Genomic DNA, 27,092 nt, shown 5'->3' on the forward strand with positions numbered 1-27,092 from the left:
TATCAAAATCCACTTTTATCTAGCTAAATATTTTTCCATAGAAATCTATATAAGTACATGTATCCTAAGCACACTCTTAAGTATCATCTTCTTTATCTGCCTTTGAAGACAAAATGAACAACATTGTAATGCAAGATGCTAGAAGCATAGTCATTTGGAGCAGGCAATAGCGAGTGCAATAGGATTACTGAGTAACTATTTTCCCCTCAGACCCTGCAAGAGGGAGAGGAAACGGAGAAAACAGAAACAGCTTAACTCACCAAAAATCAAACCACTGCATTGCCCTCTTAGCCACTGAGTGTTTTCGGATGTAAGACCGAAGATTACATCAGTACAATAAAGGCTCCCTGCTCTCTCTACAATCACAACCTGTACACTATGCAAAAAGAAGAAAAAAAAAAAAAGAAAAAAAAAGGCGCAGCTTTACCCCAGCATCAGCGCCAGTAGAAGTCAGAACAGGTAGAGAGGTGTGGAGAAAAGGGGGGAGAGGCAAGGGTTAAAGGCATTATCGCAGCCATTAGAGGGAAAAGTTGAAGCAATACAAGCACAGCAGACTTCTCTCTCTTCCCCCCCTCCCCCCCCCTTTCTTTCCCCCACTCCCCTCTTCCCAAGCTGGATCAGTGTGTAGGGAGGGCAGTCATCACGCCATCCTGAGCAGCAAGAGCTGACGCTGGACGAAGCTGCCAGGTAGCTGAAAAAAGGCACAGAAGGCAGCTGATACCCACTTTTCAACGTGTTGGGTGGTTGGTTTTTTTTTTTTCAGTCTGAATCTGGACTTCAAGCAACACAGCGCCTGAGACAGCTCATCTGAACCACACTGTATTGCAATACTCGCTCTTCCCAAAGAAAAAGACTCCTCTGAGTAGCAGAATGCTGCCAGTGTCGCAGCTAGGGCTACAATACAGAGCCTTTTTGTAACATTTTAAAATCTCTTTCTGTTCATATATTTAGGGATACATACCTACACTCACATATCAATTCTTCCTTTTTTGAGGGCACCTTTGGCTTTTGTTACCCTGATGTGACTTCTTCTTCGTCTTGGAATGATGGGGATCTTTCTAGCTTATGTTGGATTCATTTTCTTTTCAGTTATGTATATTCAACAAGGACTTTCCACCCAAGGTAAGATAACTTATTGTCAAATGTGTGTATGTGTTTTTCTATGCTAAAACAGGCTGACAACAGTACTGGGGGGCGGGGGGGGGGGGGGGACACGGGGATGGGGACACGGACGACGGACAAGGCAGAAGAGAAAAAAAGAAGGAAAACAACCACAATGGATGGGAGACGAGCACAGCAAGCATCAGGTTTACATTTAGCTTAAAAATTGTCTGTAAATAGGAAGAAAAGTGAGAAGTTTCCCCAAAGTGGGAATAAAACAGGCTTTCTTTACTTGATTGCAAAGAGGGAAATGAGAGGCACCTTGCAGAAGAGTAAAGGGGTGTTTGTGGATGGATATACATGTGTTTGGGTTGTCCATGTTTATATCGATGCATGTATGCATACAATAAACACCTACCCGTGCACGCATAACTATCGCATTCAGACCAAGTACCGGATGGCTAAATCTACTGCCTCCCTTAAAACATTGCAGTCTCCTTTCGCGCTGCGTCCCCTTTCCTCTCCTATTACCCTGCAATCCTCCGAGTCAGACCTTCATTTCGATTCTGTGACTACGTGTATTTCTGCCCCCCCCCCCCCAAAAAAAAAAAGGAGAGAAGAAGACAAAATCGACTTCTTTGAAGACCTCCCCCCCCCCACCACCACCACCCCCGTCGCCTTCCTCCCTCCCCGCCGAAAGGCGCGCCTTGCATTTCAAGCAGCCCGGCCGCTGCGGGAACCGCTCGGTCGGGACCTCGGGCTGCGGCGAGGCGGTCAGCACCACGGACAGATCCCGCGGCGACCACCCCGCTTGTCCCCCCCCGCCCGCCGTTCCCTGCCGGCAGGCTCCCCCCGCCGTCTTTGCGAGCCCGCAGCGGGCCGCTCTCGGCGGTGCGATGGAGGAGGAGGAGGAGGAGGCTGGCAGCCTTCCTCTCCTCCCCCCCCCCCCGCCCCAATCCGCGTTCCCCGCACCGCTCGCACGCACTGACCTGGAGGGGAGGGAAGGAACAAACAAATCAAAGAAACCGAAACAAACTTGCAAGCCCGGGATACGCAAAATGCACGGTCCTTTTGTCATTTTAACTCGGTGACTAGCAATCGCTGGCTTGGGGGGGGGGGGGGGGGCGCAGAAAATGGGACGCAGTGAAATATAAAGCCAGGAGCTTCGCTAAGTATCTGTTGCCAAGCACAAATGTGAGGGGGAAAAGAGGTAGCACTGGTTGAGCGTATTGCTAAATTATCCTACCTATTCCAGGTTAGCTAGGAACACTGGATAAAGAGAGAGAGAGGGGAGGAGACAACTACCAGTATTTCCTTGGCATCATAATATGCTCTAGTCAATCTGTAACAACGTATAACAGAAAGCAACATTGCAGGGTCTTTCCACATTTTGCCCTTCTTGAAACACAGGCTTTATTTATTACACTGTTCGGCTGTAGTCCCCCTCACCTGACTATCATGTTTCATTAGGTTGCACAATTTTTAAGTGAGCTATAAGAAAGGATGAGGAGGAAGTAAAGACTGAGACTTGAAGAAATACTGGTGCCCTGGACTGTGTCGGTCAGGATTAGTTTTTAAACCTAGCAGTGGTACCCTGAAATGGGCAGATCCTGTCTGGTAAAGGACTGGGACACAAAGGTGAAGGTTACTTCTAGAAAGTGTCTGCCAGGACTGAGAAACAGAAGATGTATTGCTTCTCAGTCTGTTTAAGCAAGCAGAGGTTCTCAGAAGGGGTAACCAACTCAGGTAAAGCCTTGGAAATGGGCATTTTGATGAGTGGTCGTAACCCACACCTCAGAAGAGTGCCAGTTCCAACAGCCGCTCCAACTGGCTGTGGAAGGTTTAACAATTTACACATCTCCAGCTCAGCCCTACAAAATACAATAAATCAGTTTGGGTTTTTTTTTTTCTCTTCCAAATTGGTCTTGCACAAAATCCCTCAGTGAGTCTGGTGAAATACTGCCTTCTGCCCAAGGGGATTTGGACCTAATTACATAAAACTTTACTAGTCCCTGAGAGCAAGCAGGGGGATCTATAGCATTTCCCATGAGCAAAGCTTAGAGTGCAAAGAAGGTGGACTTGTGCATAAGGGAGGAAAGGCATTACCCAGGTGTGAGAGAAACTGGGGGAGGTAACATGTGGGGAAACTGGAAAATCAGAAAAGAGGGGGAATCAGAAAAGAAAACAGAGATATTAACTTAAAAGGATAAAAAGAGAGAGACAGAAGAAAAAAAGCAACACAAAAAGCAGAGATAAACAATGAGTAGGTAACAGGAGATCCCAACACGTTATGAATTTGTTTTGCAGCAAAATTCACGGAGTTTCCCCGAAATGTCACGGCCACCGAAGGGCAGAACGTGGAGATGTCTTGTGCTTTCCAAAGTGGCTCCACTTCGGTGTACCTCGAAATCCAGTGGTGGTTTCTGCGGGCGGCTGAGGACCAAGAGGCCGGAGCCGAGGTGACAGGCACTCAGGTAATGATCCTCTGCCATGGGAACCCCAAACCACCCAGGAATGCCACAGGAGAAGGAGCTGAGAGGAAGGGAGGGAGGCGGGGGGAAGGGGGGAGGAGAGGGGGGGAGCTGAGGGATGTTCTGGATCTCCCCAGGGATTTGATTTTGACCATGAAATAACAGCACAGGAACCTTCAGAGAAAAATGCCCACCTCAAGGGATGATGCCCTTGGTGCCTGTCACTCTCAGGATGCACCTAGGGACGTTCACAAACCCACACAGACTTCCAAAGTCTAATTTTTAACTTCTTTTCCCCTCTCTCTCATTTTCCCTTCGGAAAGCAGCTGTTCAGAGACTGCTCCTTGTGGGAATTTTTTATTTCCCAAATGGCAAGATCCTCCACGTGCCCTCCAATTTACAGCTGGTGCAGTCGAGCCGGCAGCCCTAACTCTGCATGCAGCTGCCGCAGGAGGGCACACACTTCGCGGGGGGGGGGAGAAGGCAAGCAGGGGGGAACCAAGTCCCCAAAGAACCATAAAAAAGGAATCATACAACAGCTCAATTTCAGCCTTCCGTGGGGGATGGAGGGGTCCGTGCCCACTCCTGCTCCCTTCCTCCTTTGCCACCACCTCCGCACCGCTCTCGGCGTTCAGCCGCCCCGAAAAGCCCCCCACGCGAGTCAAGTGGGTGGCGGGTCCGTCGGGCGATGCCCCCCCACCCCCCGCCGCCGCTCTTCCACGGAGGGGAGTAGGGCGCGGGGGGGACATGACACGGACACGGGACGGCGGCTCTCCCCGGCGCGGCCCGCAGGTGGCAGACGCGGCGCGCCGCTCCACGGGCTTCCACGGAGGGGAGCGGGGGCCGGCGACCCACGGCGGCGTTCCTTTCCCTGCAGGTGGAGCTCCTGCCCGAGCGGGACCTGGATAACGACGGCACGAAGATCAGCGTAAGTGCCGCGGCTAGGGCGCGGAAACCCCCGGAGCGCACACACGCACCCCCCCCGCCCCCCCGGCATCCCTCCTCATCCTCCCCCCGAGGTGAAGCGGGGCAGGCTCCTTCCTCGCCCTGCCCGAGGAAGAGGGTGGTGGTACCGGGAGAGCCCTGCCTGGCGCAGCCTGCGGCCCTGGGGAGCTCCCGGGCGGGCTCGAACGCAGGGGCAGGCGGTAGCCATGCGGCGGATTCCCGTTTCCAGCCCCTGAGAGCCTGCACCCGTCCTCGTACCTCTCGTTCTCATCGGCCCCGGGCAGCTCCGAGTCTGCCTTAGCGCTCCAAAGCTGTTTTTAAGGCTGAAATTTGGCCCTGAAGCCCCACTTCCCTTCAGTGGGGTGTGCAACTATTTAAGTGGGTGCCTTCCCGGGTTCCTATCCGCTGGCAGAAAAAAGCTCAGAAAGTCTTTGTACGAGACCCTCCTGTTTGGAGTAATCTCCGCTCCTGGCCACTGAGACTCTTTTCTTAGGAAAGTGGGGGTCTGAAACCAGAGTTACCAATCTGCCATTTGGAGATTAAACCAGAATGTTGCCTCGAGAAAATTATGAGCGACCTCGCTCCAGCCCCTGTCCGGGGGAAGGATGCCTTCCTCAGCAGACCCATACCCCGAGCCAGGCACAGCCACAGCCCCTGACCTCAGAAAAAGTTCAGACCCTCCTCCTTCAGCATCCCGAGAAATGTATGGTGTCGTGCTCACTGCAGTGGAAAGACAGAGATACCTAGCAGATACTGCAGCATGAGCATTCCTTATAAGCCCAAAGGGGTTTTTCCTTTCTCAGACACAATCCCTTCAGAAGTGCCTTTTAGCTGCGGCCAAGGCTGTAAGTACCAGCAAAGCTTAAAACACCAACAGATAGAGGTGACTTATTCCTGCTAAATCCCTTACTCTATTGCTCTTTGATGCCTACAAATAACTAACCAAGTAATTACATCAGGTCAAAGTGCAGCTAGGTATAGCTATAAATTATATATAGCACTATATATCACAGTTATAAATGGGAATTCAGATACGTTATATTCAAAATAATACATATTCTAGCCATACTTAGATTTCCCATTATACCTCTCACCATATTCTATAAACAATTTGTGTCGTGGACCGTATCTTCAGTTACATTTGTAGGCTATCTTGCAAATGAGGCCCACATGTGGTCTTTGGATACTATTCCACTAGACATAGTGCTAGCAGCCAATTTATTCCTTATCAATACTGGCTCATTCAAAGTCCCCATAGTAATCCATAAGATCTGTGACACAGTATAGGCTGTAAAGCTTGTCCCATCTTTCACGTTAAAAATCTCTTTCTCTCATTATGTACGATAATAATTCACGAAGTGGTATTTATACAGTGTTTTTATAAGCTTGCATAAAACAGTTTATATTTGCAATAAAAAAAGTCAACATTAGGTTGACAGTCTAAATATACTTGTTACAAATGTAGCCTTCCTTTTTTTCTTTCTTGAAGGCACACAAAGAGTCTTTCATTAGTAGGGAAGTATCTTCATGAAGAGGACAGCAAACTTTTAAGTGCATTTAGTAAATTCTTTACAGAAATGGTAAAATATACTAAATGTATTTTTAAACTGTGCTGAAATACACCACTTCTATTGGTTTTAAATCATAATCAGGCATGTATCGAAAACACGCGTACATGCTGACTGCAACAATTTCTAAATTTCTAATGCAAAACCCCAAACGAATTCTGTTTTTCATTAGTGCTATGCAACACTGTTAATTTTGCAGATATTGCATGGGAGCAAGTGAAGGCAGAATACAACCAACAGATCCTCTTTCCATTCATGTGAAACTTCTTTAATCCTTTTGCTGAATATGAGCTGTTCAGTAGAGATATATTATTATTGAATATGGTTTAAATAACTATCCAGCACTTTCTGGGTAATTAATATTGCATATGTTATGCCTGAAAGTATGCAATCCATACTTTCAACTCAGTTTGCCAAGTATAAATTCAGAGCTGGATACAACACAACAGGCCGTAAAGTCCATCCAGTACCTTAAAGCAATAATGTATTCACAAGTATTGCTCTTCCATTTATCAAGCAGGCAGAATAGGTGCTTTGCCAACACTGGTGACCACAGCATGTCAAGCTATCAGAAGCAGTCTGTTGTACAACCACCAGTAACACGTGCCTAGTTTCACCCTAACAGTTCTCCATTTTTGTGATCTACCATATATTCATCACCCTGATGTTTCCTCCTCGTGTGTCATTGATATGACACAAAGCAACATTTGCATCCATGTTTATGTAATGGTGGATGTAAACCACGTTCAGAAGTTCTTCAAAGCTGAAGTTTTCTGTCCCACTGCATCCCTTTTAACTGGCTTCCTGTGGGGCAACAGATATTAATCCAGATAGAGAGTAATAGCCAATTAATTAAATATAAATTCTCTAAAGTGATGAACATAGAGAAAGGAATCTGTGTTACCTTCCCTAATGCATCTTAATACCTATCACACATTTCTGGATGCATAATTTACTCATGTGTGTTTTAATTATGTGAGACAAAAATATGTTGTTACCCTCGGATATTAAACACAATTAAAAATAAACCAGGAGTCTTACTTTAGCTGACAACTTTTAAAATGATCTTGAATATGTGCTACTTGAATATGTGCTGCTGACATTATATATGACTTCTAATAAGTACACACTTATATAAATGAGACAAAAGGAACTACCTGACACAAGATGTCTTGTTATGGTTAATAAATAAAAAATAACAAAGGTTTGGACATGCTTGAAGGAGACAAATTGAATGTCAAATATGCAGTTTCAATGTAGTGAAGATTACAAGCTAATCTAATAAATTGTTACTAAAGAACTTTAAATATTGGCAGACATCTCCAACAAAATTGTTAATGCACTAGTTCAAAAGCTGAATTATTCAATAAAGCCAACTAACTGGAAAGGTTTAACCAACGAAGCGCACAGATATTAGGTTTATGTATAAAGCTCATTAAGAATGTTCATGATCTTAAGCAATTAATTGGAATGAGCACGGTAGTTTGGGTTGTTTGTCTGAGGCCAATTAGCATTTCAGAGCAAACCGTCTAAACAGTTTTGGAAAGAAGATGTCAGGCATCCTCATAGATACAAATAATCATACTCATCCTTGATGCAACTTCCCTGCAGTAAGCACAATCACACCACTGATTAATTGGCACTTGACTTCTCTGGACAGGCTCTACCTCGGTAGAGTCTTCCCAGAGAAAGAGTAATGCCTGACAGCATGTTTGTTTGTTTGTTTTCCTGGCAAATTTGCAGACAGTGAAAGTACAAGGGAATGACATCTCCCACAAGCTGCAGATTTCAAAAGTGAGGAAAAAGGATGAAGGCTTGTATGAGTGCAGGGTGACCGATGCCAACTATGGAGACCTTCAGGAATACAAGGCCCAGGCATTTCTCAAAGTCAACGCTAACAGCCACTCTCGGCGAATGCAAGCCTTTGAGGCATCTCCAATGTGGTTGCAAGACATGAAACCTCGCAAAAACGTCTCAGCAGCTGTTCCAAGTAGCATCCATAACTCTGCCAATCAGCGTGTGCGTGCCACCTCCAGCCCTGAAGCAGCAGCCAAAATCCCCAAACAAAGTCCACAATCAGGTATGGTAAAGCATTTTGAGCTTTCATTTGATTGCTTACCAGCATGTAAAAGGAGGCTAACTCCACAAGGTAACCAGGAGTTGTGACTAGGAAGAGTGTGGTGCTCATTTATTCCTCCTCCTTTCTGGTTCTATTCCTCCTGCTATCTCCTTACTTCCTAAAAGCTGATGATTAAGTTTTGGGGCAGAAGAAGCAAAAAGCCTTAAATTCCTATACGTGGATTTTATCTCTACTGGTTTTACCCACCTAAGGTTAGCTCTGTAACTGAAGCTTAGCTTTCCCTGTAGTGTGTGTAGAGAGAGAGAGAGAGGGGCATGTCAGTGAATGACTCATCTCATTTTAAGATGGCTGTGCATGATAAATTAAACACCCAGCCAGAAGTGTTTCTTCCTAAGTTAATTTACACGAGTCACCTAACTTTTATGTTGCTAACATTTGGCGACATTAATCTACTCTTAGTATCAATCCTACTTTCATAAGGAACTTGACTTCTAAATCTCAGCAGGCCTTAGGTACACCAGATTGTTTCTCCGTTGTGTAGGCTTTAGAAAGACCATGGGTTTGTCAGAGAAAGTGGGTTTGTCATCTTCAGCTGCTTGACCATTGGCTTTGAATCAAGTGTTAAAATGGCAATGCCTCAATTTTCTGTCATGTAGAAATTACCATAGTACATATTTTGTTTGGGAGATTTTGTACAGCACTGTATAAATAACCTATAAGCAATATAAGTCTGCGTTTTCTACATTGATACAGTAGAATTCACAGTTATGCAAAGGTACATGAATATACAGGAGGTGCAGCTGTTGGCCACTGTATGATGGCAATAGAGATGGACAGGATAAAAAATTGAGACATGTTGCAAATGATTAGAAGTCCTCTGGAAAACAAACTGTGCAAGTTTAAGGGTTTCTGGGTTACTTTTGTTTACACTGAGGGCCCAATGTAAGGCAGGAGATCACAACCTAGCTTAAAACATATAATGGAAGCTAACCTAGTTTGTTCTGATGCATCATTTTCTGCTAGAAAATGCCATGTCATCAAAACCAAAACTGGGAATACAACAAATTTCACAGCACACCTATTGTGAAATCACTTTCATCTTACAGGGATAGTATTAGAAAAACATTTTGATAACGAAAATACATTTCATTACAGATTAGAACAATATGATTATTCATATGAAAATTCTTATTGCTATTAGAAAAGATGATGCACATACTACCACCATTTTACCTCTGCATACATTTTTTTTTAATTTATTTAAAACTTACATTCAGTTCTCTTTCCCTGAAATGGAGCCACTTTCATTTTTTAGCTCTTCCAAAAAATGCTTAAGCTGTTAGAAGAAAAGAAATATTTCAATTGATTTTAAATCATCGTTCTACCATGGCTTTCCTTTCAGAGAAATCTATATACCACTTATTTTCTACTGGACTCATACATTTCAAAGTAGCAGACTTGTCCATAAAGTGAAAACTCTGGTTTCTGCTCAGTTCTGTGTTAAATTAATTAAAATAGTCACAAGTTTATGAAACATGTAGCTACAGACTATGCTGCATTGCGGCCAAAGTGTGCACACAACAGCTAATCCACTAAATCACTTTGGATATATAACTGAATCTATAATATTGTTTATGTCTTTAGTCCAAACAATGTCTTGCCTGATTACTGGATATTCGTTTTTTGAGTGCTAGTAGGTTATTACATGGAAAAGTCCCTGTGAAAAAAAAACCATAGAAAAACTTGGTCTCTAATTTTTTCCTTGAGCAAAGGTTACTGCAGATCAAGTATAGACAATCCCAATCATAAATAATTTAAAAATTAAACAGATTAAAATATAATTTAGTTTATTAATTCATTTGGTTTATGATGAAGCACAGATTAATGCTGTATTCATCAGAGGTGAAACTCATCTACTGAAGAAACAAAGAGTGTACCAAGAATCCATATTAGGCTTAATTTCAATTTAACGGTCAGTTTCTACACAGTAATTACTGATGATATTTTTGATGAACATCAGTTTAACTCTTGCGAACCAAGATTTACTTTCCTTTACTTGAGAAAATCTGGGCCTGATTTTCCAGCTATGGTGTGATCTGGATTTTCACTCCATTTTACACTCACTCTACACCAACAGAAATGCCCACGGGAGCACAAGGCAATGGGGGGGTTTAGCTCTATGTAACTTTGAGGAGCAACTTCAGCTGAGAAAGGAGAGACATCAGCTGTGAGACCTCAGAAAGGCAGAAGGGAGATGTCATAGACACTAATAGTCTTTCTTTTTATGATACCGAATCAACACCATCTCCTTACGCTGTCAAATGAGAAACTCTTCCCTTCTTCAGATTCATGCAATTATATATGCATGCACAAGACTGCTGTGTGATTATGTTACATGTAAGCAATGTGTCCATCCAGCCTAGAACACAGAAACATGGTTGAATACAAATTTATCATTATCAACCATGTTTGTATTTGAAAGACATAGGGCGTGTTTGTTCATGTAAAGTAATACACTGACTTCACCAACACTGTTTGAAGAGAGACGTACTATTAACCATAGGTAATTGTATCAAATATTCCCCGGTATTAGAGAGCCAGTGCATGGTTATTGGCAAGCAATAAATTTTACTGCCATGCTCACAGACTATTAAGAAATACTTTTACAGCAGAGGGAAATAAGACACTGCGAAATTATTGGAAAATCTGTATTCAGCTATTTCTGAAGAACTCGGCTACTAATATAAGAAATATTGATTTTGATTATATGAATATTTTGTCCCCAAAATTTATTTCTGCAAGGTGGATAGCACTCTACTTAACTCCTTCTATCCTGAAGCACACTGCAGAATTTCATTTATTTCTCAACAACAGATATTTAATAGGTAGCTCTAGAAAAGCAGTTTACCATCACTGCCATTTTAAAATATCAGTATTTCCTAACTGAACAGGTATTTCTGCCATTCTCCTCTTTTACTCAAAAGTAAGAGTATCTGTGATAACTATGAGGGAGCTATATAGCCAGGGCTAACAAATTAAAGTGATATGAGGTCCATTCAGCATTTTGCGCTGCTCTGAAAAATGCTATGTGAGTGTAAAAAAGATATTTGTTATTGTTAGCATAATGGAGATTCAATATAGAAAGAAAGAGCTAAAGAGAAGACCTCCCACAGAGTCTTCAGAAAATATACTGAGAAGCACTAAACATCTACCTCAAAGTCAAAAAAGTCGGGAAAGCAAAAGTCAAAGCTAAAGCAGCTTGACCCTTTCTTTTCATATTCATGGGCTGCAGCAAATGAAGTAAACCATCACAGCTTAACAGGAATCTGAGTAATTTGACAGGCTAATCTGCATATATCCAGAAAATGTCCTATGTGGGTGGAGTGACAGACATTTTTTTTTCTGCATAATTCATAACAACGTATCTTAGTCCAAAGGTAGAAGTACGGAGTGATCATATAGCCTTGTAACTCTAAGCAATGTTGCAATTAACTGAGGTCCAAGAGCTGCAATGAATTCAGGTAAAAGGAAGCTAAATAATCTACAGGCTGCACCAAATCTCACTGTTTCATGGATATAAATCTAGACAAACTCTGCTACCTGCATTCAAGTCACTCAACATTTGTAGCAACACAAAGGGCTGCACAATTTGATGTGCTGAGAATGTGTACATCCCCCAAACTCTTCCTGTTCTGCCAATGCTCTGTTAAAGCACTCAAAGCCATTAATTGCTTTTCAGACTCAAGAGGGAATAGCTACAAATGAAGAAGTGACGTTAGGTCCATTTTCTGACTGCTTACATACAGACTCTGCACATTTCTAGCAACTTTTTGTTCTTTCCTGAAGTTACACATTCAAATATTAATCTAACTACATGCCAAAACTCTTCCTGTGATTATGGCAGAGTTGCAGTGAGTGCCTTGAAAAGGATCACAAAGACGACAGTGGTTCTTATCTAAGACAGAATGACCTGGATCCTTGGCATCATAAATTGCACTGAGAAGCTGATCCTCAGGTGTGAATGCAAAAGAGGAGGATGAAAATATATTTCTTCAGTCTGTTGATACTGATAAATTGATGACATTCTTTCCAGCCTCCATTTCTTTCTACAGAATCCAGGAATCTTTTATTATCAACCTATTGTAAGCACAAATTTTATGCCCAATTTGGAATCTTCTGTGGTATAAACCAACTTCTATGTTGTTTTTTCTACTTTTATGTTACATCTCCTCTTAAAGTAAAGGGACAAAAAGTTTGCTCTAGCCTCCACCAAGCCAACAGCCAACATTACTGCTTTCTTCACTAAAAGGAAGACTTTGGCTTTTGCAGCTGCTGTTTTATAAACTGTGAGTACCCGTAAAGCTGGGAGGTACCAACCGTTACTGTAATTGTTGCACAGCAAAAAGTCAAATATCTGTTTCCTTAGGACTACATTAAAGCAAAAGCCTAGTGAGAGTTTTGGTCTTCTTTTTCTGAACTTTATTCATCTGTTCTTGGAAATTCTTGCAAGAAGATGATGCAAGTGCTATCCCATTTTACACCTGTATACACTACAATCTCTGTTTTTACTTGAAAATTACACTTTGGTTCTCTCTTCCTGAAACGAAGTCACTCCATTTTTTTTAGCTTCTCTGAAATAATGGAATAAATTCTAACCATGTTAATTGATGTCCCCCTATTAGCCAGTTAGCTGTTGACCTTGAAACTGTAAGCATCTTCTGAGAAGTGCTAATCTGCTCCAAATAACTTCACTGACAAAGCAAGGTCTTAACAGCAGCTAACCCCCTTTGTTTTAGGCCAGAATTTCCAATGCAGAGTGAACTCACTACTGCCTTATGATTCTTTCAAAAACCCCACATCTTAATTTCTTATATGTGCATAATTACGGATAGAGCCAAATGCATACAAGTATTTAAACTGCTGTTCCTAGTGCTTAGTCCAACTCAACCCAGTAATAAACAGTTTTCTGTAGACCTGAAGTTCTAACTCCTGTCACAAGCAAAATGGTATCTACTTTTTGTAACCATCCCTCACTGTCATTGCCAGTCACTGATACTACACCACTATCACCTTCCTATTAATTTCTATTCCTCTTGCAAAAACACAAGTTGAGGAACTAAGAAGAGAAAGCACTCGCCAACCAATATATATTCATTTTTGTTGTTCTACAGGTTTTAGCAGTTGTTCAATCCCACATGCCCATGCCAGACTGAGTACTGCATATGCCTAGTTTCAAACACATCCTCTCTGAAATCAGAGATATTATTTTCATTCTTAGTCATGCCCATGGTTAAGCACTAATACTGCATCATAGAAGAAAATCATGGTCTTCTCCGATTTGTTGAGATAATCATGGATTCTGTCCTTAAACAGATGATATCTCCACTGTAACTCTTACTCCTGTGAAAGTTTAAGAAACTCATTTTGCCCTTTCTCCATCTACATTGTTGTTTATGTACACACATGTATACTGAGATCTTTCCTATTCTTTTAGTAACCTTACCAGTGTATTTCACTGTCCATCTGCCATTGCTACCTTTGCCTTTAATCACATCTATTCCTTTCTTTTAGCTATTTTAAAAATGAACCTTTCAGACTCACCTTACCTTTAGAACAAAACTGATATATGAAGATCTGGTAGGGGACCCCACAGGAGTTCCACAAGTAGCAGAATCACAGTCATTCTGTTCTACATGCCTGATACAACTTTTTTCGGTAACTAACCACTGGAAAGACTGCAGATGGGCCACACAGTACAGAAAGAGAAGAAAATAAAGGAAGAAAATCAAAACTGAGGGGGAAAAGCTGTTTATGAGTTGTCAGCTCACTCAAATTGCTTTTCATTGCTACACAATCAGGCAGCTTGCACTGGGTCATCAGAGATTGCAGCATATGTGACAGGGCCTGCTCTTGAAATAACTGATGGGATTTCCTTGCTTCAGAACACAACCCATTTGTTACCTGACACCTATACAGCAAAGCAGAGGACATTTTTGCTTGTTTCAGACAAGAAGCAGGTGCCCTACTTCATTATGAAAATCCTTTGCATTACTTGAAATTAAAAAGAAATGGGTAGAATTATCCGCTGGTTGGAATGGATACAACTCTGCCGAAGCCAAAATAATTGCATTCATTTACAACAGCAAAAAATTTGGCTCAAGCAGGAGGATGAAGATGAATTCTCTTCTAATCATAAAGTGAGAGTGAATTATAAGGAGAATCTAAACTTTACCCAGCCTGTACCACCTAAAGAAGTTTAGGACAGTGAAGCTGTCTGGGAGCAGAATGAAGGGAAGGAAAATACCTGAAAACTGCTATTTTCAGCTCATTCAGATTCAAGGGGAGGGAGCATTCTTGGTGGTGGGTTTTGTTGCTTCAGCTTTTTGTGCATTTTTTCTTTAACTGTGACCAACTTTTTTCTAGTGCTTATCTTTCAAACCTCAGGCTGGACTTGATAGAAAGTTCAACACTAAGTATTTTCTTATTCTCTGGACAGGGATTTTCCAGTGGCTTAAATAATTCATGAGCTTCAAAGATATTCCAGACACATAACCTTCTTTACAGCTACAGTAATAATCAATTAATCCTGCTTTGCTGATGATAAAGCCGGATGTCATTTGAAGAGCGGCTGATGATCTTTCTGTTGGCCTTGTGAAGAGAAGACTCTGCCCCAAACCCTTTCATTTCACCTTATCATAAGGAAGTTACCATCATACTTTTTGGCAGTGCAATTTTCTATCTTGTCTGTGTGGGGGTGTTCCAGTCTGATCCACCCCACCAAAGTTTGTTCCTCCATCTACTGACAAATGCTACTGTCCTGGAACAAAGCTGCCTAATGTGCTGAGGAGAATAAAAATGTGAAAGTTAACTGCCACAGCCAGCATTCCCAGTGCTTCATACATATGATCTGCGTGTTCACCAACAGTTACAAAAATACAGATAGCAAATCTGGATGCTACTTCTGCTGCCAGTCCTATTTCTACTGCTGTTATTCCCTCAGCTACTGTTGTTGCCTGTGACACTGATGAAGGCTTTTGGCCATCAAATCACAGCCATAGGGCTATAATAACTACAAAAGTGACTTCTACATCACTACAGAAGATGTGTATCCATCTCCAGTTCATTCTGTGCAACTGAAAAAAGAGCTAAAAGGGCAAGATGTTTTGTCAAGGAGCAATAATAAATCAATTACGAAGCCAAGAACTAGCAGTAGGTCTCACAGAGAGCTGGATATTCAGATGGTGCAAAGCCCTTCAGTAGAATAATACCGTTTGAGAATATGGCTACACAGCATTGTGCCTGTCTGAAACTCTGCCAAAATAACAGGTAGATTACCTATTTTGTAATCTGTTGAATTATTCACATGCATACAATATGTGCTGATCAGTGACCATCTTATGCCTGAAGAGTCTTTGAATAACAATGAATGACATTTCATGTTTATGATTGATCCCACATCTCAGAACTGTAATGAGAAAGGTAAAAAAAACCTGAAATAAAAGTAGAAAAATTCAACAATAGAGAATATGAAGGAGATAGAATTAATATAGGATTCGGCACAAATACTTAAATCTTCAGTCTCACAATCCACCATTTTCAAACTAGTGCACTGTGGTTGTAGGGGTCATAATGTTGTATTTTTTTTATTTGTATCACAGTAATAGCAAGGGTGAAGGCTTTGACTTGTAAACTCCGATTTAGCTCTCACAGTTTAAAATGTTGCCACCCAAAGTCTCTGTCTTGCCCCAATCAGAAGTTATTGCCCTAAAACATCAGGTTGTTAAATTGAGATGAAGATGATGAGATGGCATGGGGTTTGCTTGTACCACTCCTGCTATTGGGGGTTTAATTTCCATAAGAGGGGGAGGTAGAGGGATGGAGGTACTATCATCTTAAACTGCTCCAGCTAAAACCATTAAGAGCTCATGAGTCATAGCCCTTAGACAGAGGTATGTTCTGTTAGTCAGAGGCATTGTTCTAATCTCTATAACAACTGCACTACCCACCAGGCAAACAAAGGATCAGAAGAATGGTCCCTGCCTCAAAACACTTACCATCTAAGAATCAGACAGAAGAAAACAGACTCATCCATTCGGATGGGTACAGATAAATGGGGGCTTAGCTGAGTTCCATGAAAATAGCTCTTATATAAATGATATAAATAGAAGGAGATCAGGTTGACTGCATGTCAAACATAAGCCTAAGCAGTGTCAGGTGTGAAAAGCGAGAAAAGGGATTGAATCTCTCATGCTGAAATATTTACAAAGAATGATAATTTTCCTTCTGTCTACTTTATAATAACCCTCTATGTATGTTTTTCTTGGTATGATGGTGCTGTTGAAGATGATAGAGTAATATTAAGTATCATCCCACTTAAGATTTTTTTTCTGATAGATGAAAGGATGAACAGGATGCAAAAAGCACTAGAGGAAAAAGATTAGTTCAATTCTGTTTTTCTCCAAATAGAACTCCTGTTGTGACTTTATGGTATCTTTCAGCAATAGGTCTGTTAACAGTTCAATTACAATGTGGCATATATCAAATACACACACATTTATATTTAATACAAAAATGCTGAGCAATTTGTGCTGGAGACATGCTTAGTTACAACAGAGGTAGCCGGTTACTAACAGAAGAGTCAACTCAAGAAGAATTTTTGTTAACAGTGTAAGTTTCTGCCTTCATTCAGGATGCAACATAACTATATGCAAGCAAACAGATGAGGATGCGTTACCACCAGACAGTCACAAAAAACTGCATTTACTTTGGAACCAGCCATTTCATAAATAGATAAATAGAAATGCACTGATTTATATATTTTTCTGTCCCACACTAAAAAAAAGTCTAAGCAATTTTATATCCATGGTTTTCAGGGACAGGATGAGAGAGAAAGGTGCCCAGTGCTGATAAGAGCAGTCTTAAAGCATGCTGCCAGTTGTTCTCAAACAATACCAATTAAAAAATTTAGGGCCTTCATTTGCTTGAGCTTGCCTCCCTCCCCCTTAGCTTTTAACTGTTGCAATGGGCACTGGATATTAGACTGCTTCTCACACTAGTTTTATTTAAATAGCTAATGCTGGTGTTTCACAGATTATTTGCAAACACCTCTTTTAGCAACCCTTTTCCCAAAAAATACTCTTTCACTGAAACAGAAACAGCTGAAGTCAATGTATTACTTATACGTGTGAAGAGAGAGTTCAATGCAAAGAAAAAACCCACCAAACCCACAAACAAAAAAAACTTTAAAACTTTGCAGGCTCAAACACCAACTAAAGGGAGGAAGAGAACTAGGATATCTGCTACAAATGGCTGATGCCTGAACATTTGACTGAGACCCCCAGGCAGACAGAATGTCATTCTCCTAAGAAAAGAAAGTCAGTCTGGGAAGTTTGAGTATCAAAACAAAAAAGCTTCCACAATATAATAAATAGATAGCGACGGAAGCAGTCATAGTCGTACAGCCACTAAACAATTCAGAGACATCAAGAACTCAGTATATCCTTGGCTGAATACATTAAATTTGAGGTAGCTGAGCACAAAAAAAGTTTTAAGCTGCTAGAAGGAGAAATATGCTTCTGGGTATGTCTCAGGCTGAAAGCTGTGTGCCTTAGGTTCAAAATAATTTTGACTCTGACATGCTCTACCCCTCATATCACTTGCAGAAACAATACATCTACACCTCATTTCACTGAATGGGTATCTAACCTACTGCTACTTTACTACTCTGAACTTGTTTGTGAGAATATCACATGAACATGCTAGGGAAATTAAAATTTTAGAAGCTGAATTTTTGATAGGATAGTCTGTCCAGATAGCTAGACTCACTTTCAGACCAAAACAGCCTAAATAAGTTTCCAAGAAGCATAAGCAGTTGAACAAAACTTAGGATCACTGCTACAGAAATGAATGACAGTCATGAAGCCAACGCAAAACTGTATCAGGATTTCCTAATCACGCTAGTATGTAAAATATTATTTAGTCCTGAACTACTTATTAACACAATTTAAACAAAGCTACATATGAAAACAGAAGGAAATGCACTGATGAGAATGGAAGTTGTGAATTACAGGATAAAGGACATGAGAGAGCAAAAATTACACTAGAGGTGGACTAAGCCAACTACACTATCCAGTTCATCGTCCTGAAAAACTGTGTTCAAACTCAACAGTGTTTTTTGGCTATTTTCATAAGAATAGTATGAAAATCTATAAATGTTCATGCGCTTCCCATTTCAATTATATGTTTAGGGATCTCACCCCTCCCTCCTGCCTGTTCAAGGTAAAAGGATGAAAAGGTCAGATCATTTTGATGATTTCATTTTCATCTTTGAGAATGATAGTAGAGATCATTTTAGCTTCTTCATAGTGCATGATGGCCCAATTAGGAAGCCTGGTTCTAGTCAAGGGGTTAAAGAAGGAGAGGTGAACAAGAACACTGAAGAATTAAAAAGAAAACTATGACTCTCAGATACATTGCAAAGGAAGAACAAGATTTAAATGTTTCCCTAGGTATGGGTTGATGTAAGGGATGATGCAGAAAGTGGCCTGAATGTAAAATCCCATGTTTGTTCACACCAGTGTACCCATAATTCTACTTCTGTCCATCTTGGCATTGTAAAATTGCAGGAGTCATTGCAAGTCCCACTCTTCTTTCTTTCTTCCTTTGTACTGCTACCTCTTGTCCTTTTATAGATTTACTATGGCTTGTTCTGGACCACTGCCAGAAGCCAAGTATCATTTTACTACATGCTACCTATATTTGAAGTCTCCTTAGGTTTTTCCTCTCCCAAGTATTTCCATCTCAAGTTTGCATTAGAATGTGGCTTTAGGTGTAGCTGGCAGCAAGTAAAAGGCTGTGACCTGCTTTAGCCCAGAAAGAGCTCCAGGAGTTATTGTGGCCCAAACGTCTGGCAGAATCCTCTACTCAGGGTTGGAAAGTTGTCACTTTCTTTTGTCCTGTGACAGGACTGAATACCTCTGTTTGCCTGGTAACCTTACCTAGTGAAAGCTAGGGAATAATCATCCATCTAAGATCCCATCCCTCTTCCTTCTCTGCTCTTTTGGGTGTCACTGGCAGAAAATGAACACACAGCAGATGAACAGAGCTACGCGCTGGATGCAAAGTCTAAGTAGACTTCAGGGAAATTCAATACATAGCCTATTCTAAATTTCCATCAATTTGGAAGCAGTAGTTTTCTTCCAAAACGCAAAAAACAAATATTCAGAAATTCAGAACTTTTTTTCTGGTGTGTAAGATGAATTCATTTGCCCTGTGTGGTATGTTTGCCCAAGACAGTGATGAGCAATTCACGTTTTTTTAGCCTGACTACTGTACAGCCAATGGGGAAAGATGGACTGGAAGCATAAGCAGAAGTATCTACACAAGGAGGCTTGAATATACTTACTGCTTGTCTTTTGTCATTCAGTTCCCCCAAATCAAACACAGGTGACTGAACCTTAAAACACATTAGAAGTAATTCCCTTGAGGAGGGAAAGGGGGACCTTATGTCTGGGGAAGGAAAATTTTCTTCCTGAGTGCAGGTATATTCCAGCAGTATAGGACAGCTATAGGTGACTGTGATTTTGGCAATTCAGAGGAATAAAAATAACAGCAATTGGTAAGCCAGAGAGGAAGAATCTATTTATTTAAAACCTGTGTGAGACATATTCAAATAAAATTTTATATAAAATCAACCACACTTGGTTTCTCCTATCTTTATGGATGTAAAACTGCAAACGTCTTACAATAAATCTTATGGTTCATTGATATCCCTAGTAAAATTAAGGCAGGTATTTAATGAAATTTTACTTACTTTACATGGAAATAATACAAAATTATGATATCATGCGATTTCAGCTAGGGCTGATAAGAAGCCTATTTCAAATCTAACACTATAAAGCAAAGCTGAGTATTGCAAAAGAGCAAACCAGGCACTTAAATGGAAAATATCAGCACAAATACCTGAAAAATGAAACTTCCAAGGTTTCAACACCTCTGTGATTTCAGAAACCAGTAGTGCAACAAAATTAACTCATATTCAGCACAAGCTGAATACATATCCCCCACAAATATGCAGGGATATTTTGGCATCATGTCATACATACAGAGAATCTAGGATGGACTTTGGGGTGACTGGCTGTATTTCTCCTATACTTGTCAGCACAAACCCAGGACTCTGCTCAGGCATTAATGTTCCCTTATGATCAGTGGCTTACTAATTAAAGGAAACTCAAAGATACCCTCACTTAACTTACATGTTTAGTAAAATGTTAAAACAGTGCTGTTGAATTCACAGATTCATTCTGTTATTTATATGATGATATAGTAGTCATTAGAAGCATAACTGTAAGAATCCAGTTTTCAGAGGCTCTGACGGGCATTGAGACTCAGAGGGCAGGAGGCTCTTACATCCCAGAGACCTCCCAAACCTTAGGAAGCACAAGGAATGCCAAACTTGCTAAACTTCAACTCCTGCAGATGCAAACTGCTTGAGACCCAAGGTGGTTAACCATGTAAGGGACTCTTACAAATAGGGGATGCTAAAACTGTAGGGTCTGAGGTAGCTACCTAGTTTACAAATCAATGTTTTGTCCAGTTGTGAAAAATAAGTGGGCAAAATTATGAAACCAGCATTTGCTTTTCTCTGCTTGCATCCCAAAATCCCATATGTTTTTACACAAATCTTGTCTGATCAGTATCTTAGTGAAAGCAAGGGATTATAATCATTTAGGCATGCAATGAGTAACTAGGTTTTTGATTAGTTAGGGTTTACTAATAATTTATAACTTCTGCTGGCTTTATTTTATACTTAGATACTCTAAAATTAATCTCATTAACAGAACAAAGTTGATATTTAGCTCTTTGGTCCATACACTATGAAGCATGAAATATGATTCAGCATTTGTGACAGACATTATTTTATTATTTTAAACACTAAGATCACAATTATTTACCACTATCTTTTTTTCTGTTTTCCTAGCATTTAAGTAAAACACATATTTGAATAAATCACAGTTTCAAAGTTTCAAAGATGGCATGAACTACTCTTTCATGCTATTGCACAGAAACTTATCTCATGATCACATTCCTTTGGCAATAGAGCATTTGTTTACAGGAGAAGCCTAACTATTTCATGAACCTTTGCTCTTTTGGATGTATGTCAGTGTCAGGAAACAAAAGACAACACACGGGCATTTACATCTCACAGGAAGAATTTAACTGGATCCCAGTGGGTAATAGGTCAAAACGTGAGAATCCCTGACCCACACATCAAGTAGAGTTTAACTAATAATGTAGAAATAATATATGCATACATACTACTGCTCTTCTTCCAGGTTGCTGTCTTTGAGGGTAACATAATTGTAGTCCAGCTTTGCCCAGTGTTCTTGACCTGCAATAAAATTTATTTTAGCTCTCATTATGTTAATTAGAAAATAATGTTAGAAATTACAGGGAAATGAGTAATCGATATAGCAAATCCACAGCCAGATCGACAGGTTTTTATGTATATTGCCATGCTCACAGTTCCAGTAATACTGTTTAAGTCCTGGTCAGAACTGTACACCAAAACCACATCTGCATGAAAACTCTGAATTTGGATACTCTGTATTTTCGAGACATTTGGATTTGGATTCTGATCTGTACTTTGCCTCTGACTTAAGTCTAAAAATAGTGAAACTAAATCTCTGATTTAAACACCCTATGACTTTGAGATTCGTAGTCAAAATGGAAATTTCTGATTATTTCTGGTTGTTTATCCTTTATCAAGTTGGAAACCAAAATAATAGAGTATAAGCAAATATGACAGAATAGAAAAAGGAAAAAATCTAAAAAGGCTGCTTTTGGTTTTGCTATGTTATTATTCTACATTTGCAGATTTCACCCTTCCAAAGACTAAAGAAATGCTTGGGTTCATGAGAGAACGAATACAGTTCTTTTACACATCTCCAGAAAAAAAAGAAAAAAAAGAAACCTGAGTATATTTAAACTCCAATTCTATTTCATAAAGAATCACTGAAAAGATGAGAGTGCACCTAATAGTCATATATGTCACTATATATTGCAAGTCAATTTTACTGGGGGTGATATATTACTGAAAATGTATCAGTTTGGGTTAGACAACATTTTGGAAACTATTAAGCCAGTAAACAGTAAATTAGGATATACTAATCAGTTCCCGAAACCACGCAGACGACACTGTTTATGACAGTGATTTCCAACAATCCTAACAGCCCCTTTCTTTACCTAGAAGCTGAAATTATTTTAGTTGTATTTCCCCTAACTTTTTCTCATGTGTTCAGTATTGCTTCAGCTTATACTTACTGCATGTACTCTAACCTAAATCCTTTGCAAGATAAAGAAAAACAAACTTGTTTTTTTACAGAACACCACACATGTAGAACATGTGATATGAATTGGATGAAGGTCATGATTTATACAGAGACTGAACATTACAAATAGAAAGGTTATCATGTGTGTGCAATATATGACCCCTGATTTGGGGATCTACAGATTGTCACATTGAAAAAAAGCAAAACAAAACAAAAATCAAAGAATGCTTTGCCTGCAAATATTATGATGCTACTTTTCGCACTGTGAAACAGTTTAAGTCAAACCTCTTTTGTATCATACCACACATTTCTCTTCCACACATTACAGCTTTCAAATTCTCAAATTATAATACCATTAATTGTTAAAAGTCCCTTTTAAAAAATATCCGTAAGACTCTTCAGAGTATTCATCCCTATTTGCATTGTACATATTTTGTGCAGAGGAAATGTATCTCCAAAGACCTCTTTAGAATTGTCTTGAGCAGTGTATTTCTCTAGTTCAATCCAAAAAATATTTAAATGGAATAAAATGAGTGAAAATAGTTCAATACATCATAAAATGATCTAACACTAACAAAGGTTCTAACTCAGTTCTGCTGACCTAGTTAGGGAAAGAAAAGCCTTTATAAACATCTGTCAAATGATGAATTTTACACCTCATATAAAAAACAAGAACGTAGCGATGCTGCAATAAAACCAAAACCAGAAATTGAACTCGACTCTTGGGTGCAAGCTTGTAAATACTACCTGCATGAGAACAACCCACAGGAAGAAGTTACAGCAAATTTGCTTGTGTGTTTGCTTGTTCCTAATGAAGAACAAATGTTTTGAGAAGCCCAGCAAACTACTACACAGTAGTACAGGTAGGCTGGCTTTATCAGATGGGCAAGAGAAAAGTAGGCTTCCCACTCCTGTCTACATTCAGTAGGAACTAAGCTCAGAGTTCCCTTGGACTTCTTTGAAAATCTTAGGTAAGGTCTTTGAGACATGTTTCCATTTAAAAGTTAAAATGCATTTGGAAATTCAGTTCACACATGTATAATTGAAATATCACTGTTACTTAGAAGCTCTTGTGTATGTGACAGAGGACTAAGAGTCTTTTATGGCAACTACTATGTATGCAATGTCTCACACCATGTATTTACAAAAGGAAGCAGTGTTCAGAGATCTGGGATTTAGTTTAATCCCTGTTTTTGAAGGGAAAAATTTACTAAAGACAGGAACAGAAATACTTCTTGCTACACTTATAAACATAGTTAGCAGATACAGAGAAATGTTGTACTGATGTCTGAAAACTTTAAAAAATGAGCGTTGGCCTTGAGTTCTTTTTGATTTCATTGTGTGTATTCTCGATGAGAAGATAAATGTGCTTTTGGGGGCTGCAGTGGAATCCAGCATTCAGTTTAATATTACATTTTTTTATTAAAAAAGCTTATACATGATTAATAGATTTCTTAAAAATAACCAGTTATTAGAAGTCCAGCATTACGATGGACTGCTTATAACACCAATTACTTTGTTACAGAATTGATGCCTGTAACCATCAATAACATTCATACTTCTCAAGTATACAACACAGCTATAAAATCTATTAATCATGCATTAACCTGTTATAATTGGAACTTTTATTTATAGTGTAACCAAAATTCATTTATGGTTTTCAGTTCAAGTAATATGTTTCAAACTGAACATAATTCTTTATAATATAGGGAGTTACCAGGCCCTGAGACTTGGTACGTAAGACATCTAAATACTTATGTCCTTGGTGTGTGAACATTTCCATTTAATTAGTACAGTTTTTATTCTGATAACAGACTTAAAATTCAAAGTCATGTTTTCAGAAATAATGATATTTACCATTGTTTTCATAGCTTTCTACAAAGAAAAAAAAAAAGCCTGGGGAAATATAATTTCTCAAAAATAAATACTCCAAACCTTTTAGCATTCTGTTCCCCCCTTGTATAGCGCAGCCATTTGCCAGTATCTCCTCTGTTTTACAAGAAAACACTCTTTAGCCGCTAGATGACTTTTTTGTTAGCAGTCAATGATGTGATGCTGGAAATGATTTTGTAAAGAACACTCTGATATGGAAGGTGTTTGGGTTTGTTCCTCTTGGTATATGGTTTCACTGGATAACATTGTTTAAAAAGACAGACAAGAAACAAAAGCAAAGCAAACCAAAAAAACCTCCCTGGGACTGAAATACTTTGTATGTGTTGTTATTTGCAGTGCATGCCAAGACATTCATGGGCACCAGAGCCAACCTGGCGAGCTAATTAAATATATAAATGTATGTGTTTAAAACAGCCTTATAAGGAGCATTGGAAATCTGCAAGATGAGCGAATATCTTATAACTTCTTCCGCAGGTGCGAGGATAGCTACAAGCCATGGACTTTCTGTCCTGCTTCTTGTTTGTGGCTTTGTGAAGGGTGCTTTGCTTTAATCTAAAAGTGCTGACTTTTTCCAATATCACTTTCTCTTCTTAAAGCAAAGAGCAAATCGCCTGTAAAATCCACGGAGCGGACAGCAAAGTTGACCCTAACCTCCAACCACCACTCTGCACCCAATGTACTCTAAATCTCTACACAAGGAGCACCTTCTTCAGGAAGTACAAACAAAAATACTAAATAAATAAAATAAATAAATAAATATTATAAAAAGAAGAGGATACCACATGTTTTCTTGATATATCTTATTTTCTTTGGCGTATCACTGATCTTTTATTTGAAGAGAACTGGTGTGATGTAATCAAACGTTTTGTAACAGCAAGACCTAGTTTCCTTTTCTTTCGGCAAGGAGAAGCCTCATCCTTGACTTCTCAGGGGTTGGCCTGCGAGTCATCAGTATTACAGAATTAACCATGGATGACATTTGGTTTCCTACGCTGAAAGAACCGTTCCAGCCTGGAAGCAAACAGAGGCCAAATAATGAAACAAAATATAGTGATTTCACATCGAACCCAATAAAACATGCCACACACTTTATTAAAAAGTTTGTGGTTTTTTGGTTTGGGGGGTTTTTTTTGCATGAGGAATAGGGAGGAGAAAAGAAATTCTACAAAGCAACTAAGCAGACTAAAGGACATTGTTTCTGGAAAACAAATGAGGATACTTTTCTTTTGAGTTGGTTTTTATTATTATTATTATTATTATTATTATTCCCCTGGGGGTTTTTTTCCTGTCTTTTTTTGTTTGTTTCTTGTTCAATGGTGGCAATTACTGACTTAGGCCAACCCCTGAGGATTGCGTGGAGGTTTATATATATATACATCTCTTTTTTTTTGTGTGCGTTCTATATTTCAGTGTTTTCTCTAATTTTGCAACTCCTGTATATGCAAAACTAACTTAAATTCTGTAAATTGCTTACAGTCTGTGTGATATAACTTCAGAGTAGACATACTTTGGTCCTCATGCAAGCCAGTTTTTAATATTATCTATATGTCGTGCCATCAATAGAAATCTTTATTTCCTTTTTTGAGAAAACATCACTTTTTAGTTTGTAATTCAGTACTGTGTGGATTTTGTAATACATAACTTCACTTCCACTGGTTTGACCCCTTTCAGCCCTCTGTTTACTCTGTAAATGCACATTAAAATTTGTTATGGTCTCTAGACAATGAATTATTTTAGTTTTGTGTATGTTGTGTTGGAGTTCAGATGCTGAAAGCTCTTTTAATTTGTGATGTTTATAGAGGATGAAGTGATTTGAATACTAGAGACTGTAAAATGCAGGTTTGCAGTCAAGTACTGCATGTAAAGGAAGGTTAGAAGGGGAAAACAGACAAATAAAACAGAACATGGCTTAAAGGATATTCTTTTGGAAAAGAGTTTTAGGAAAGTGAATTTATTACACTGATAAACTATATTTGCATCACAGCTCCTTTTACATAGCCAAAGATGCGTCTTTCTTTGCTTTTTCTGGAAGTGGACTGTCATTACTCATTGATATTCTTAATTAAAATACTTTATGTCTGTGAACTGAACATGAGAATTTTGCTATTGAATGAAGTAATATGCATTACATGAATTACATTCATTAATGCAGGAAGGGAAAATTGCTACCATTTGCAGCTGCAATCCGGAAGGTTTTTTTCTTGTTCCCCTCCTTCCACTGATGCTGAACAATCCACACCCTTTCATTTATCAGCACAGATAATCACGTATACCACATGCTTATCATGATCTATTTACAGCAGCATTAAGTAGCTACAGTGTGGTCAGCTGTAGGATTTCTCCTCATTTTGTAAGTATTGTAGAAAGAAGTAAAAAAGTATGTATAATATCTCACCAGTCCATAGCCTACAGGCCTAACATTTTTTTTCAAAATGCCCACAAGTCTGAAGTCTTGCCCCATTAAATTCAAAGAAGGATGAACAAATAGTAGCATAGAATCAAAGGGTAACACACTAACGCTTTGGAAGAGGATAACATATTTTTGCAAATCTTATTTCCCTTAACCATATATTCTGTACCATAAGCTTGACTGGGAATAGTCAGTCTTTCTTTGGTTTTAGAAAAGTCTTAGCAGCAATAAAGAGAGTAGAAGTTTGGTCTAACACAGACAAATCAGGAACAACTGTCTGGAGAAAAAGGGAAA

At 39.5% G+C, this 27,092-nt stretch overlaps 1 protein-coding gene across 2 annotated transcripts; it reads left to right on the forward strand.

Moving 5' to 3' along the window:
- Nucleotides 1-1,043: 1,043 nt before the first annotated feature.
- VSTM2A (V-set and transmembrane domain containing 2A) lies at nt 1,044-25,759 on the forward strand. Of its 2 annotated transcripts, none has more exons than XM_075024274.1 (5): nt 1,044-1,122; nt 3,409-3,575; nt 4,450-4,500; nt 7,829-8,165; nt 24,985-25,759. In XM_075024274.1, the coding sequence occupies exons 1-5, from the start codon at nt 1,044-1,046 to the stop codon at nt 25,071-25,073; spliced, it is 723 nt and encodes a 240-aa protein (XP_074880375.1). In that variant the 3' UTR covers nt 25,074-25,759. The 2 variants fall into 2 exon arrangements, with proteins under 2 accessions (XP_074880375.1, XP_074880376.1); XM_075024275.1 differs by lacking the exon at nt 24,985-25,759 and adding an exon at nt 24,863-24,939.
- Nucleotides 25,760-27,092: the final 1,333 nt, after the last annotated feature.

Source organism: Buteo buteo, chromosome 3, assembly GCF_964188355.1.
Source record: "Buteo buteo chromosome 3, bButBut1.hap1.1, whole genome shotgun sequence".
Classification (NCBI taxonomy): Eukaryota; Metazoa; Chordata; class Aves; order Accipitriformes; family Accipitridae; genus Buteo; species Buteo buteo.

Coding starts and splice junctions, on each gene's coding strand:
- VSTM2A (XM_075024274.1), top strand. CDS start 1,044: ATGATGGGGATCTTTCTAGCTTATGTTGGATTCATTTTCTTTTCAGTT. Junction 4,501..7,828: donor ACGACGGCACGAAGATCAGC/GTAAGTGCCGCG, acceptor GCAAATTTGCAG/ACAGTGAAAGTACAAGGGAA. Junction 8,166..24,984: donor CAAACAAAGTCCACAATCAG/GTATGGTAAAGC, acceptor CTCTTCTTAAAG/CAAAGAGCAAATCGCCTGTA.